Genomic DNA, 16,506 nt, shown 5'->3' with positions numbered 1-16,506 from the left:
CAGTCTCTTGATACCAGTTAGGTCTTCTGCTGGCTGCTCTCCCTTTCCCTTAGGGGTCTTCATCAGTCTCTGGATCCCGGTCAGGTCTTCTACTGGCTGCTCTCCCTTTTGCTTAGGGGTCTTCATCAGTCTCTTGATACCAGTTAGGTCTTCTGCTGGTTTTACTTTGGGACTTTTCAAACGTGTTCTGAAACCTGTTAAGGTCTCTGTTGACTTTATCTTTTCTTCAGGAGTTCTCTTAATAATTTTCCTAAAATCTGTAAGGTTTTCTCCTGGTTTCATGGTTTCTACTGGTTTTATTTCTTCTTTTGGTTTCCTTTTAAGTTTTTCTAGGTCGTCTGTCATATCTTCCATTGATGCCACTTTAGAAGTTTTAATCTTCTCGATATCCACTGCCAGGCATTCTACAACTGGATCACCACATTCCTGTTCCAATGTTTTAACACTGTTCTCAACCACTTTCCCATCTTCCATCAGTTCTTCCTTTTCCTTAGGAGTTCTTAGTCCCCTGATTCCAGTCAGATCTTCTGATTCATATTTCTGGGTTGATTGCTTCATGATGGCCTTGTTGACTTTCTTACCTTTGACTGGTTCTACCACTTGCTTTGGAGTAGTCATAGGCTCAAGATCTGTGAAGTCTTCTAGTGGTTCTCTTCTCTTTTCCTTAGTAGCATGCATAAGTCTACTGAAGTCTACCAGATCTTCAGTGGATTGATGGAACTTCTGCTTTGGAGTTTGCCTAACATTGACACTTCTGTTGCTTTTGTGGCTTTCTACTGGCTCTTTTTCTTCATGTGTCCTCACCAGTTTTTCACTGCCTGCCACATCCTCTCCTGGTTCCACCTTGTCTTTGGGGGTTCTCATCAGTCTCTTGACCTCTGTTAGCTCAGCAGGCTGACATGTTCTTGTGGGAGTGTCCATCAGCTGCTCAATACTGGCAACATCCTCCACCTCAATTTGCTGCTTTACCGTCCTCATCAGTTTCTTTTGGACTTTGGCATTTCCTGCAGAATACACTACTTGCTTTGGGGTTGTCCTGAGATTTTTCTGAACATTCTCCTCATCCCCAGCAGACTCTGCCACTTTGTTTTCTGCATCTTCTTTCGGGGCTGCTGCCACTGGTGCTGGAGTTGTTCTGATCTCTCTGTTGCCAGTGAGGCCCTCGCCTGCCTCTATTCTTCCTCTTGGGCTTGTCACCACTTTCTCTGCACCTCTGGCTCCCGCTGGAGGGCGCTCTTCACTCCGCAGTGACGTTCTCCTATGTGTTTGCATCTCTCGCTCTTTTTTGGACCCACTTTTTAAGGAAGCTGTTGCTCCTAAACTTCCTTCAGACACTTCCGGTTTGGGATTTCTCATTAGGCCTATGTGGACGTCTACAGCATTTTCTTCTGGCTGTTCCACGGTGTTGGAGGGTATTTCCGTAGCTCCCTTGACACAGACGTCTTCCAAAATGCTCATCCTTGAGTGTGGTGTTGCCATTTCTGAATGATACTCTTCCCGGGTAATACTTTGCTCCGTAATCCTCTCCCCAAAATTTATTTTCTGTGTAGGTGTAACACCTTCTTCAGTTTGAGCTTCTGGTGTTTCAGTTCTGTTAAGATATGGGGTTGGTACATTTTCCTTTGGTGTATAAGTCTTCAGTCTTTTTGAACTCAGTGTTAATATTTTAGGTTCTACATCGACATCTGGAAGTGGAATCTTCATTATTTCATCACTTCTAATTTCAGAGGTGTCCCATAGGGTTTTAATAGATATCTCATCATCTCCTCCCCATGACTTTCGGTTTCTAGGGGAACGGCGGCATGTAATGCTCTGGCCAGATGTTTGTCTTGCTGTGTCCAGAATAGTGGGCGTCATCACTCTCTCTGTTGTAATAAATGGCAGAATAAAGATAACGATGAAACAAAGAATATGCTCCCTTCATCCAACCTGGAGACTAATTCTTCTTTATGAAATAATGTGGAATTCAAGGTCTACCCCAATTGTTTAGTAGTCTCATGTTTTCCTGGCTGCTCATTTGATATTTAGTGAGATGATGCAAATCTATGCCTAGTCAGGTAAAATGTTGCATTATATGTAATTATAATATAGAGACATACATAGTAAGTTACGGCTAGTTTGGCTGAAATACAGAGTACATGAACAAGTAGTAATGTGAAATAAATCTGATTTCAGGAGTTTGAGTTTAATCCTAAAAGGGCACCAAGAGAGTCAGTTCTTGGCATATTAGCGCTACTATGGGTTGAAGAACCTGCATTTTAGGAAAATAACTTCGAAACCTGGTGAAGGGAAGAGGATTGTTAGTGAGGCCAGGTCAGTTAGAAAGCTATTTTAACACAGTCAAGTATAGTAGTCACATTCATGGGGAAGATTGTTTATCCTTTATCATTAGAGAGACAACTGACAATACTTGGCAACTGATTACACAGAACTGGGGTGAGAGTGAAGAATCAGTTATTTTGTATACAGTTGCTGAATATAACTTCTATGAAAATGTTTAGTTTTTTTAGCCCCAGGGCGGGCCTGACCAGCTGCCTGCCAGAGGGACTCCAGATCAGCAGTAGCTATGGCCATTTCCAGATTTATCAATACATAGATGCGAAGGACAAGGTGAGAGGCCAGTGCATTCTGGATTTTGGGACCCAGTAAGTGGGAGTGCATGGCTTTTACCCCCTGGGCGAGAAACTGCTGAGACTCTGGCACAGCCAGCCAGCCCCACATGGTGGCTTCAGCTCCTGGCCTGCAGAGTGTAGGGGGACCAAGTACCAGTCTGAGGGGTAATCGTTCTTGCTTTAAGCTGCTTGGATCTAGATTGCAGTCTAGGGTGGAGGTCCTGGGCTGTGTGTCCAGCTAGCCAGAGCGTGTGGAGACCTCAGAGAGGGCACCCATCTAATACCTCCGGCAGCTGAGAAAACCCCAGCGTTTGGGACGAAAACTCCCCTGTCTTTTGGTGGCAGAGTCCTACTGTGGCAAAAAGCCCAAAAGTCAAATAATTGAGTGGCAAAATGAGCAGGCAAAGGAAACAAAGCAGACAGAAGATTCCAACATTACACTCCTATTTTGGGGACAAGAAGGAGCAAGGCATGGAACAGGAGGAAAACAGTGAAGTCGGAACTCCTGCACCAAAAGCTTCAAAGGAAAATATCAGCTGGTTACAGGCCATAGAGGACCTTAAGAAGCAGATAAGAGAAGTGGAGGAAAAATTGGGAAGAGAAATAAGAACAATGCAAGAAAATTATGAAATGAGAGTCAACAGCCTGACTGAAGAAAATAATACCTTAAAAAACAGACTGACTCAAATGGCAAAGGAGGCTCAAAAAGGCAATGAGGAGAAGAATGCCTTAAAAAGTCGAATTTGCCAGATGGAAAAAGAATCTCAAAAACTCAATGAGGAGAATCATTGCTTCAGAATTAGATTGGAGCAAATGGAAGCTAATGACTTTATGAGAAATCAGGATGCTGTTAAACAGATCCAAACAAATGAAAGAATAGAAGGCCATGTGAAATATCTCATGGGAAAAACCACTGACCTGGAAAATAGATCCAGGAGAGATAATTTAAAAATTATTGGACTGCCTGAAAGCCATGACCAAAGTAAGAACCTAGAAAGCATCCTCCAGGAAGTTCTCAAAGAAAACTGCCCTGATGTTTTAGTACCAGAGGGCAAAATAGAGGTTGAAAGAATCCACCGATCACCTCCTGAAAAAGATCCCAAAAAGAAAACTCCTAGGAATATTATAGCCAGGTTCTGGAATTCCCAGATTAAGGAGAGAATATTACAAGCAGCCAGGAATAAACAATTTGAATATTGTGGAAACACAATCAGGATAACCCAGGATCTGGCTGCTTCTACACTGAGGGTTCGAAGGGCTTGGAATATGATATTCCGGAGGTCAGAGGAGCTGGGATTAAAACCAAGAGTCACCTACCCAGCAAAACTGAGTATCATGTTTCAGGGGAAAATATGGTCATTCAGTGGAATAGAGGACTTTCAAACATTCTTGCTGAAAAAAACCAGAGTTGAATAGAAAACTTGATATTCAGATACAAGAAGCAAGAGAAGCATGAGAAGGTAAACAGGGAAAAGAAATCATGAGGAACTTATCAAAGTGGAACTATTAACATTCCTACATGGAAAAACAATAATTGTTACTTATGAAACTTTTCTCAGTAGTTGAAGGGATTAGAAATATATATATATATATATATATATATATATATATATATGTCTATATATGAGTAATATGGGCATATGAATACATATGTGAATGTGTGTATATATGTTTACAGGTATACATAGATAGAGGGCACAGGACCAACTTAACAGGAAGGGATGATACTTAAAAGGTGAAATTAAGAGGTGAGAGGAATGTAATGAGAGGAGATGGGGAAAGACAGAATGGGTCAACCTTATTCCCATTGAATCTGGCTTGAGGAGGGAGTGAAATACCCACTAAATAGGGGTCTCACCCTACAGGAGAATGGGGGGGAAGGGAATGAGAAGGGGGATGATGGAAGGGAGGGCAGGCTGGGGGGGAGGGAAGTTGGAAGCACCCACTTTTGAAAAGGGACAGGATCAAAGTAGAGAATAGAACAAGTGGGAGGTGGGATAGGAAGGAGGGAAATATAGTCAGTCTTTACAATATATTTACTATGTTATTGTTTTGTATTAGCCGCACATGTACAACCTATACTGAACTGCTTGTCTTCCCAGTGGGGGTGAGTGGCGGGGGGGGAAGGGAATGAATCTGGAATTGAAAGTTTTAAAATCAAATATTCAAATATATATATATATATATATGTGTGTGTGTATATGTATATATATGTGTGTATATATATATACTATTATTAATACCATCTAACATATAATTAAGAAATAAGATATACAGGCATTGAGGCATAGAGATCCACTGGAAAAGTCGAAACGGGTATGGGAGAAAATATGGGAGAGAGCAGATTGGAGGTGGGGATATCCTGTGGGACTGCTGTTTTGGGGGGATGGGTGGGGGAAAAACGGGGAGAAAATCTGTAACTCAAAATCTGGCAGAAACGAATAATGTAAATCAGAAGTTAATAAAGCATTAAAAAAAAGAAAATGTTTAAATTGCCTAAGAATATCTAAATGTACGATTACTTTTAGATGTTAGCTCTCCTATTTATCATAAAATAAAAATTTTCCTATATGGATATTTAAGGCAATTTTGATTCAATGAGGTCTCAGCTGGGCAGATTGAAGGTTTGGCTATGCCACTACTCAGGCATGAAAGGGGCTATGCTTGACTTGGGAAGAGAATGTACATAGGGCTACAATTACAAATAGTAACTTGCCATTCCAAAATTTCATAGAAGAAAAAAAGGAAAACTAACCAAAGTCACCTGAAGTAGGCCCTGAAGAACATGACTGTTCAGACAAAATTTGCAGATCAGGAGACTGATTTTTCTTAGGAGTTTCAAACATGTCTGCTAAGCCTATTAATGGAGAAAAGAAGCAATATTAATGTATCTATAATATATGCATATATATATACACAATGTATCCACATTACACATATGTATTTTTTAAAAAGTCCTAATGAAGTTATATTCTACCCCAGCAATGCAACAGAGCCCCACCTGCACTCTATTCATAAAGGGATCTTCTCAAAGTCCAAGGCACCCCAATCAATCTAGGCTGAAAATCTCTCAGACTCTCATTCCTACTTCCAATAATGCAACAGAACCCCCTCCACTCATTATTCATAAAGATTTCTTCTCCAAGGCGAGGGCTCCCAAACCTAGGCTGCAAAGTCGATTCTCCATTCCTACTCCCTTCCAATAGTTTTCAGTTCTTCTTTTGACTGACATTTAGCCAGTCTGCTTTTTTTTGTTCCACTGAGTAACAATCACCTTTTTCCTTCCCCTGAGCACATATAACAACATACAGCCTACATCTTGTACCCAGAGGGGTAAGGGGACTGTGCCACTGAGAATTATATTGAGCCTGGTTTCTTTGTTGTTGAACAGACAGGCCATCCCATCAGAGCAACACCCAGATCCAAATACAACCATTGGCCAGGACCTCAAAAGAACACATACTCCCCCCCCCACCCCCACCCTCCCACACCAGAATCAGGGAGCATTCTATCAGCTCTGAAAAACTGTGCTTTTAGGGCAGCTAGGTGGCACAGTGAATAGAGTACCAGCCCTGGAGTCAGGAGGGACTGGGTTCAAATCTGGCCTCAGACACTTAACACTTACTAGCTGTGTGACATTGGGCAAGTCACTTAACCCCAATTGCCCTGCCTCCCCCCCTCCAAAAAGCAAAATAAAAATAAAAATAAAACTGTGCTTCCACACACACATTTTGGCAGATGACCTGCCTGCCTACATGACACATTCTCATGAGCCCTTTCTGCTTTTTCACCTGTTAAATCCTCATTCATATCCATGTTAAGGTTTAAAACAAAGTTGTTCAGCATCCTACAAGGCCGTACAGGTGCGGTCACTTTTTCAGTATGAGCTCTCCCGATCACAATGGTGCTGGGAGAGTTTGCGTGGCCAGTGCTAAAGTGATTCTGAGCTTGGCTTACAGGCTTCTGTAAAGTAAAAAGAAACATTTCCAAAAACAAATTCAGCACTTCTTAGTGTTGCTCAGATATAAGGACACAAGTGTATTTTGGGAATATATATGACACACACACATTTTATGAATTATGTATATGTATATAATATATACACATATGTAAAATGTTCTCCACATATTTGTAATGTACCTTGGGCGTTAATCTCTTCTGCTTTTTTATCATTCTTCTCTCAGGACCATGTTTTACAACAACATTTGCTTGTGGTTTTCTAGTACCTAATCTCACCACATCTGCCCAAGAGTGCACAACTGTTAAGAAAAGTAACAATGAATAAAAATTAATTTATTCAAAGGGAAGGTGATTTTTTTTTATAAAACAATCAACAAAGAGAAAAACAAAACCTCCCTAAGGCTGGTACACCCCCCCTTTCTAGTGACACAGCTGACTCCAAGGCCATTCTCTCTTCCACTTTCTGGCTTGGCACACCTGGCCCCACTCGCCAAATCTCACCATTTCTTTCTCTCTCCACATCCATCACCCTCCAGCTCCTCTTTCTTTTCTCTTGACTTCACAGACACCATGCAGGTATGTCTTATGTATCCAACAAGCCCTCCCCTTCATTCCCACTGCAAACAGATTATGACAGGAGTTTTCCCTCCTTTTATAATTCTTTTCCTATTAGTATACTGTTCCCTATCTCAGTCCCTCCTGTTTTTGTTGATAAACTCTTAAGGAGCTTTCTATCATTCCCATAAGATTACCAACCCTTCCATCCTTTTTTGATTTACACCTTACCCATGCAGCTCTGCACTCTCTGATCCAACCATGTACTGGCCTTCCTTACTGTTTCCCCAATCTCTCTGGTCTCCGTGTTGGTGGACTGTAAAGCTCTCTGAAGCCAGAGAAATTGCCTGCTTCCCACAATGCTTGGGCAGATGATCCCTTCTTTTATTGCAAGAAACATTTTCAAAGCCCCCTCTGCCTATAAAAACTATTTTAAAATGATTCCCTGATCAAATACCCATGAGATTGGCTTCAGATGCACCACTTCTCCTCTTGGCATAAATCCTTTGCAGGGTATCATGCTGACTTCTCCTTCTAGAAGATCTCCTTGAGTATGATGGTGTGGTCACCATCTTCTGGGGCTGAATTTCAACAGGAACACGCTCTGCAGTCTCATCCAGGAAATGAGATTCAGAAATGTCATCACTGTCAGTCGCAGATATTTTCTTAGGACTAGTTGGCAACTCCAGGGACAGGTCTTGTACATGCAGCATCCCTTCCATTCCACTGTCAGAGGAAGGTTCTTTTCCTGGTAGTTTAGAATGCTCCTGCTGAAATGAACATTTTATTTTAGTTTACATAAATTACAAGATCTGCTGTGGGTGCCTTAATACATAACTGAATAATATGCATCCCAAGGTACATTAAAAACCTCTGACAGGCATCTCATTTGGAGTCTGACAGCAATCCTGTGAGGGCCAACCCTATGGAGGTGGCCATCTCTGCAATGGAACCCGAGGACAAAAGTCCCCAACAGCTGTCAGTCAACACTGAGGACAGGATGATCACATGCCTCTCATAATGAGGCCAGCCATCATCCTGAGTGAAGCAATTAGTTTAGACCTTTGCCTTCCTCCTACCAATGAGAGCCACCCAAAGGTGGAAAGGATTGCTTCCCCAAGCAATTGGAGGTAAACAAGGTTTTCAAACAAAGCATGTATACCCACTTGGTAGGCATGCTGGCAAGTTCAGGTAGTGGTTGCTCTAGATGGCCTTAAAAGGTAACACTGGACCACCTGACATCAGCTTGAGAAGCACGGAGCTTTCCATCAATCAAGATTGTCACAAAAATTACTAAACTCAGCGATTCAGATGAACTGTCTACCACCACCCAGTGGCAGCAACCTTAACTACAGGGGAAGGGTCACATTTAAGAAAAGGTAATGACAAAAATTATCATGTTGCTTAGCAACAATTCATTGGTTTACCTAGCAGCACACACCCTCAAGTTAGCAAAGAGCTTTTTTTAAAATATGACCCTAGAAAGTAGGGACTATATTACTTGCTCCTAAGTATAAAACTAATAACAACTGTGACACAAAGCAGGATCCCACCAACTCCAAGTTCAGTGCTTGTGGTTTCTAGACAAGCTGAGCAGGCTTAGTGTCTGAGGGCCCTACAAAAGGGCCTGAGTGTGATTATCTCAGAGTGTGTGTAATTGGGAAAAAAAAGATTGTTTATTTTCTGAATCTTACAAGTATGCATGAGGGCAAATATTAAGTGAAATTTTATGTCTCAGTATTTTTTAAACACTGCAATAACCTAACAGTCAATATTTCATAGGAGACCTAGAGAATCTCAGGGCACTCAAATATGATCACATATATCCCTCCTATCAAGATCTGATGCTCCCCCTTTATACAGGATACCCTGAATCATTGGTGTATGAAGCCAACATAACCATAAATAACTGAGCTCTTGTTTAAAAGGAGATTCATAGGAAACCATTTTTGAAAATAGGATACTATGGGGGCAGCCAGGTAGCACAGCGAGTAAGAGCACTGGCTCTAGTGTCGGGATGACCTGGGGATTGAATCCAGGCTCAGACACTTAGCACCCACCCAGAAACACCTGGCCGTGTAACCTTAAGCAAGTTACTTAACCCCGATTGCTTAAAAAAAAAAAAAATAGGATACTATACCACCACTTGTTACAAATGCAGTTATACTGTAGATCATCAGATAAAAAGTTTAAAATGTAGAAAGATTAAATCCTCTTCTAAAGTATTATACCTTAATTACTGTTTTTTTCAGGACAGCCCGAGGGGGACAGTTTCCAAATGATGTTCGTCTTGTTCCTGGGCTTTCTCCTTTTTTAAGAGGTGTATTGGGGGGTAAGTTTTCATCAAATAATTCAGGTCTTAGATGGACTCCAAAAGAAACTCTCCTCCTTTTCACAGATGATCCATCAGTCTCACTGACATTATCTTGAAAAAAAAAATAATTTATACATATATATACATATATTTGTACACATATTATATGTATATTTATTATACTTAGCTCCACACATTGCACAAATAGGATATGAATACACACACACCCTTATAAGTTTAAAAAAAAATTGGGATATGAAGGAATCAAAGACTCCCCCTCGGAAGAGGATGTTTTTCTGTCTGTTGCCTAAAATCAAACTTTGAATACTCCTGAAAGCACTGTTTAAAAGATGCTGAGATGGGGTTTGGGAGAAAAACTAAAATCAAGTGTTTGCCTTAGATGTCCTGATGGTACCTTTGGATGGATTATGGAAGGGGTGGGTAATGATCTGAAAAATTTAACATTTCATCTGATTTATTGGGGGGACAGGGCAACAATTTTGGGAGGGAAGGAAGTGAGCCCATCAAGCATCAAAAACTCCCTTTGGCTACAAAATAACACAACTAAACATGTCTGTGTTAACATGAAGACTACACAGATGGCAAAAAATCGATGTAAAATCTCTTCAGAAATTAAGATTTACCTAGAAGTTTTTGAGAAGTTTGATAATCTAAACTTGAAGTGGAATCTTCACACTGATATAAAACCAGCTGATACAAGGTGACATACAAGCTATCCTGGGTGTTTCATCGCTACCCAACGCTTTGTCATAGGTGGGACGAAGATAGAGGGTCATTTGTAGCTACCTCGTGGGCTAACTTAGGAAGAAAAACTGATGGCTTTTTGGGTACTGATTTGAAGGAAAAACATCTAAACAATTGTGTGGTCCTGTAAATTTCTCAGTAATACGGCTTTTCTTTTTGAAATATGAATGTTTACTAGGCACTAGGGAAAGGTAAACTTTGGAAGTTTTGATTTTGGACAAACCTTTGAAATCGAGTTCATCTTGAACTTTCTTTAATGTTTGCTCTGACTTGAAAGCTTTCTTTGGAGTGAGTCGGTTCCCATTCCCCTTGGAGCTTCCTTTATTCTGGGGTAGATCTACAGATTCTGCTGCCCTGTTAGAATGGCTCTCCTTGAGAACAGACTTCTCAGCAGGCATGGCCTTGCTTTGCTGGGGCTCTGAAGCCTCTCTCTCCAGTGAGGAGCACTTCTCAGGCGTCTTGGTTTGGGACCTGAGCATGTACAGAGACTGCTGACCCCAGGCCTCTGAAAGGGGCCCTGCAGGGGCTGATCTCCTTTTGTCCTCTTTCAAACTCTTACTCTTTCTCTTCCTTGCATTCTCAGCAGGTAGCTCTTCACTCTTCCTCCACTTTTGGAGATTGTTAAGGGACTGTAAATTGCGCTCCTGTGCCCCTACGACTTTTTCATTCCCGTCTTCCACAGGATACTTGAATGGGTCTTCAAGGCATCTTTCTTGAAAGGCACCACCCTCCTCCCCCTGCTCCGCACCAGGGACGGTCATGCACATTAGGGTCTTGCTCCTGTGCAAGGGTCTGGAGCCAGGCAAATGAAGGAGTTCTGTTTCCCACTCTTTACCATCCACACTGACCAGGGTTGCAGGCCCCGATTTTCTGTTCCTAGGGTGCCTGTCACCAGTTTGTTGGCTCTTACAGCTTAATTCTTCTTTCATTAGGCCAAAAAGTTTCCTGAAAGGAGAGAAATGACACTTTCCACTCTTCCCTGAATGTTCGAGGGTTGAAAAAAGGCTCACATCTCCTCCAATACCATCACTATCTCCACTCTTGGAGCAAACATCTTTTTCAATGATATTTGTGGCCCTTTCTTTCAGTTCTTTGGTTTTCAAAGTTGGAACTTTCTGTATAAGATGTTCTTCCACATCATCATCTTTTTTTGATTTATTTGCATTTCCTTTATCTTCTAGAGTATGTATTTGAGACAACTGTCTTATATTTTCTTCAGTGTATTTTGTAGGGATATCTCTGTATTGCTCTGTATTAAAAAAAAAAAAAACTGACCAGAAGGCTTGAAAATATTTTCTGGGAATATTATTACTAGTACATTGAATTACTTGAATGTAAAATGAACAAACTTTCCTCCAATTATTTTTCAAGTTTGTCTTATAAATGAATTCCTTAAAACAAACATAGAAAAGCCACCCTCCTTCTTTCTTACCTAACTACTGAATTAAGTCATTTCCCTAAAGTAAGAAAAAATTTTCTATTTATACTGAGGTCCTTCTCCATACTTGTTAGCAACATTTATAGAAGTATTATGAATTCTCAGAAAATGTCTCATTATCTCAACTTTCCTAGGAGAAAAGAAAAATATGTAAACACTGTTGAGGACCCCTGTATAGTTTCACAAGTAGACTTAAAGGAAGCAGATGAAGCAACTTTACTAAAAGAACAAAAAACAAAAAACCCAACTACAAACAACAAAAACTCATTAAAATCCTAATTATTGCCTCTCTCCCAAACCAAGTCTGGTCTAAGCTCCTTTCCCTATAGGGTAGGATATATACTATATGCTAAAATAAAGTAGGTTAATTCAGCTCGTACACTCCTATTAAAAATGGTCCTAACAAGATTAGCAATCCTGTGAACCCATCTAGCCCCCCTCATCCCCTCCAATCCTTTCCCACTATCTGGTTCAATATTAAAATAGGTTAAGGACTACTAGAATTCATTCTGTTTTTTCCCCTTCGTTTCATTTTAGTTCTAATGAGTGTTGAGGAAGGTTGTACAGATGTCAAACTCTCTGCCATTCCCTGCCACACCCCGCAACATGAACAAGTAAACAGTTACTGACCAGAGTCCAGAATTGAGGTGCTTTGGGATTGAGTTGGTGTGACCTATGAATGGGTACAAGTGCTAATTAATTATGTATTTTTTAACTAAGGAGAATATAATACTATTTAATAAAGATTATCATTGTCCCCAATGGACCCCTTATCAAGTTAGTTCCACGATAAAGCAAAACCACCATTATCTCAGTGAATAAATAAACTGTTATAAAATTCTTTGAATCTGAAGGCACACACACACACACACACATCATATTCTACAAGAGTTTATATTAAGTTTATTTTTCCCTGAAATATAATCAATTTGGGTCAACCTCATAAGAAACAAACTCCAGAGGGTCTGGAGTTTTCCATCATTTAAAATGATGGGAAAAAAATTCTGATTAATGTATGATTCTTTTATAAATGTCAGGGTTAAAATCCTGAATTAATTGTGTTAGCAACAGAATTAAAACTATCAACCCCCACACTGACAGAACAAAATTCTAGACATGAAAGCCCAGAAGTATTGGAAGACAAGTAGGAATGTCAAAACAGAAAAAAAACTCCATACTTTCACAACTCTTACCTCTTTGCTTCTTGGTTCTGAAGGCCTTCTTGGCTTTCCTTCATTTTGAAGGCCATTTTCATATTCAAATCTGAAGAGGGTAAGATGGTTTTAAGAATGGATTCTGAAATATACTAAATCACTAAAAAGTCTCCCAGCCAAACTAATTACCTAGTGATATACATCCATAATATAAAAATACAATACACATTGCACATGTATATAAACCTTTTAAGCTTAAAAGGTTAGCCCTCAATTTTTTCATATGAAAAGGATAATTGATTATACTTGGCTTTTTTTTCCTTCTAGAATTCTAAGACATATATTTGATTACTTCTTTAATAAAGGGACTCATATGAGATTATGGCCCTGATTTTGTGAAGGAGGCAGCCAGGCTTCTTGTAAAGATGAGATGTTAAAATGAGACCTGAAGGAAGCCAGGAAGTAAAGGTGAGAGGAGGGAGTGTTACAGGCATGGGGAAGAGGTGTGGGAGAGGGAAGGACAGAGAAAGGCTTAACAAGTCAGGTTTATGTCTTATTTAAGGAAAAACAAAGTAAGGAGATCAATCACTGGATGGCAAAGGGGAGGGGTGTGTGTGTTTGTTTTGGGGAGGTTGGGTAGGAGTGGTACAATTTAAAGACAGGAAAGGTCCTCAACTATAAGATGTGGGATTTAAACTAGTGTGTAAGAATGGAAAGCAAAGAGCTCCTTGTAGGTCAGGTCAGTAACACAAACCACAATCCTAAATTAAAACTTCTGAATGACAGTATTAGTGACAGTGGTCATTCTAGCTAAGAGAGAGGAGAGCTGGCTTCATGGTGGGAGTGACCTCGGCCTTCCCTTCTCAGTGCCCTCCAAGCACCACTTTACACTGTAATTACACCAGGTGGCACACTGGCAGACCCAGGATTAGAAGAGGGAACTTTCTAGGGTGGCTAGGTGGCACAGTGAATAGAGTACTGGCCCTGGAGTCAGGAGGACCTGAGCTCAAACCCAGCCTCAGACACTTAACACTTGCAGCCATGTGACCTTGGGCAAGTCACTTAACCCCAATTGCCCTGTCTTCCCCTCCCCCCTTCAAAAAGAAAAAAAAAATTGTAGAAGAGGGCAGTTTCTAACATGATGCGCAATCCTAAGTCTGGAACAAAGGAAATAGAGCTTTGATTAACCACAAGCCAGTGAATGGGGGCCGGTTTCACCGACCCATTATGTGCAGCACATGTCACCTTCCGAGTCTGCCATGCAAATATCCTTCTCTTTGAGAAGTTTCTCTGCTTATCAGGAAGGATTTGTCCTTCTACATTACCGTTCTTTGTGTTTCCCTTTTAAAGATAATAAAAGAGGTGCTGTCCAGGTTGCTGGGAAGCGGGATTACAAATAAGGCTGATAAACTCTTCATATAAATAACAAGGTTACTGAAAACGTCTGAAACAGGTGATTATGAAATAGCGCCACAACACTGACAGAAGGGGGGGTGTGTGTGTGGGGGGGTCCATGTTCACCTACCTGAAAGAGCGGTCAGATATGGTAATTAAATCTCCCTGCTCCAGCTTTACAGGATGAGAAACTGCAGTCCCATTTAACTGAGTCGGATTTGCAGAATTTAAATTAATCAACACAGCCTAAAAACGAGGACAATTTTAGCGAACAGAACCGAAATTCGCATCCGAAGCCCAACGAACCTCCCGCCAAGCCACACTTGCCTCAAGTTGGGCCCTGAACTCAATCTTGCACTGCTGCTTGGGCACCACCGGCATCTGGAGGCGGATGTCACACTCGGAGTCCCTTTAACGCAAGAAGGAGCAGAGCACATTTCACTCTCAGGGTCACTCCGCCAGCGCTGACGTCACGCGGACAGCCCCCCTGCCGCACTTCCCGACCCCCCGAGGGCCGGCTGGTCCGGCGCCCCCCCCAGCGCCGGGCGCTCACCTTCCGAACCAGCAGGCGCTCCGCCGCAGCGGGTACCGGTAGCCGTCAGTCCCGGACCTCTTAATGACGGTGACGTGCCCCAGGGGGTCCATGCTCCGCCTGGCCATCGGAACCTGCAAAGAGAGGCGTCAGGACCAGGGCCGGGCCGGACCGACACCGCCCCCCGCCCCGCGGCCAGCGAGAGCGCCGCTGTCTCGGCCAAGGAGCCCCCCGGGGGGGGGGGGGTCGCTCGTCCAGTCCCTCAAGGACCCCCACCCTCCCCGGGCCGGGCACACACGGACCCCCCGAGTCACGACCCAACGACCACCTTCCGGGGCCCGAATGACGGCGGGGTCCCCAGCCAGGGGTGGGGGCCGGGGGGCCGGCCTCTTACCTGCCTCGCCTCGGTCCCCGCGGGAGCCCCTCGGGCCGACCGCCGCTCTGCAGACCGAGCTCCGTCCTTCTGGGCGCCCCCCCGCTGTCAAGTGCGCTCCGCCGTATCGCTCCGCCGCGGGCAGCCACTGGCAAGGATCCTTCCGCGCCCCATCCCGGATGTAGCCACCGGCTCCCCCAGCGCCCCAGCGGTATCCCTCAGCCGGGGCGCCCCTGGAACCCGAGGATCGGGGTCAGACTTGGGCGGTCAGTATTGCGGCAAGGAGCGCCCAACGCCGAAACTGCGGGCGGACGAAAAGTAGTCCTAGGCTCGGCGCCTGAATTCAAGTCAAAACATCAGTTCGAATTGTGGCGCCAGAGGCTGTGATTGGTGAGGGGGCGGAGCCCGTCCTCCAGGGACCAATGGAGAGCGAGGTAGACGGGGCCTCTGGTTGTAGGGGGGGAAGGGCGAGCTAGAAGGAGGGGCTAGACTCGGAGACTGACAAGCCGATGGGCCCCGCCCCCGAGCGAGCCTCCGTTGGCGCTCCCAGCTCCACCGGGGCGGGGCTGCGGGGCTTTCCCCTGTCCGGATCTCACCTGCTGTCCCGCGGGCCCGAGGGCCGGAGGTTGCTCTTATGGCTGCGGTAAGCCCTCCCCCAGCCCACGGGGCAAAAAGGCAGCCTCACTCCGAGCCCCTCCCCGCAGATTATTTCCTGCGGCCTCCTACCGCGCGAGGGAAACCGAGGCAAGGCTCGGCGGACCTGACACGGGGTCTCAGAGTCCTCCCCTCCCACTGCCTTGAGCTGCCCCCGCCACAAAGGTAAACTGAGGCACGCCGGAGCGCCTCATCGTGAAGCCCTGAGCCCCAGGAAACCTTCGGGGGGGGGAGCTTTGTGAGCCCCCGCGAGGTGAGGGCGGGGGAGCCTTGCCCCAGCTGGGGGGGTGCCCCCGAACCCCTGGGGTGCAGGCATCGTGGGAGACAGGCGCGACTGGGGGAAGCGTGCACACGGGCAGAGGAGAAACGGAGGCGGGGCGAGAACCGGCCTAGCGGATGTGCTCATGGGCGCGGGCCCCGGGAGGGACCCCGCAGAGCAGGGAAGTGCGGGGGGCGCGGGGCCCCGGGGGGCCCCGGAAACAGCGGCGGCTTGGGCTCAGGGCTCTCACTGTCGCTGGAAGTCGGTTTTCTGCGCCCTGCTGGCAGGCACCTGATAGATGTTCTAGGTCCGCGCCCCTTCTCTCCGAGTCAGCACAAAGAGCTTCTGGCTGTCTCTGAAGTGGTCCGATTAACTCACATCCCAGATGTTTAACCCCCCCCAATTACACTCACATCCCAGATGTTTAACCCCCCCCAATTACACTCACATCCCAGATGTTTAAACCCCCCAATTACACTCACATCCCAGATGTTT

The 16,506-nt window shown here is 44.1% G+C and overlaps 1 protein-coding gene across 2 annotated transcripts in view; it reads right to left on the bottom strand.

Moving 5' to 3' along the window:
• Positions 1–15,275, bottom strand: part of MKI67 (marker of proliferation Ki-67) — a 23,116-nt gene extending 7,841 nt beyond the window's left edge. Inside the window, exons 1-13 of one of the 2 annotated variants that reach the window (XM_069101711.1) lie at positions 15,120–15,275; positions 14,747–14,859; positions 14,521–14,602; positions 14,324–14,439; positions 12,838–12,907; positions 12,275–12,317; positions 10,430–11,455; positions 9,359–9,552; positions 7,585–7,897; positions 6,753–6,871; positions 6,404–6,575; positions 5,368–5,469; positions 1–1,865 (exon numbers count right to left, since the gene is read on the bottom strand). The exon at positions 1–1,865 is cut by the window's left edge and continues 1,050 nt beyond it. In XM_069101711.1, coding sequence (XP_068957812.1) covers positions 1–1,865; positions 5,368–5,469; positions 6,404–6,575; positions 6,753–6,871; positions 7,585–7,897; positions 9,359–9,552; positions 10,430–11,455; positions 12,275–12,317; positions 12,838–12,907; positions 14,324–14,439; positions 14,521–14,602; positions 14,747–14,853 — 4,209 coding nt within the window. In that variant the 5' untranslated portion in view covers positions 14,854–14,859; positions 15,120–15,275. The remainder of the gene's footprint in view (positions 1,866–5,367; positions 5,470–6,403; positions 6,576–6,752; positions 6,872–7,584; positions 7,898–9,358; positions 9,553–10,429; positions 11,456–12,274; positions 12,318–12,837; positions 12,908–14,323; positions 14,440–14,520; positions 14,603–14,746; positions 14,860–15,119) is intronic. The other variant, XM_069101712.1, reaches the window with a different exon arrangement.
• Positions 15,276–16,506: the final 1,231 nt, after the last annotated feature.

The sequence above is a fragment of the Petaurus breviceps genome, unplaced genomic scaffold (assembly GCF_028583685.1).
Source record: "Petaurus breviceps papuanus isolate PSGF00001 unplaced genomic scaffold, PetGlider_PUasm1.0 490, whole genome shotgun sequence".
Classification (NCBI taxonomy): domain Eukaryota; kingdom Metazoa; phylum Chordata; class Mammalia; order Diprotodontia; family Petauridae; genus Petaurus; species Petaurus breviceps.
This window is presented reverse-complemented; position numbering and strand designations above follow the sequence as displayed.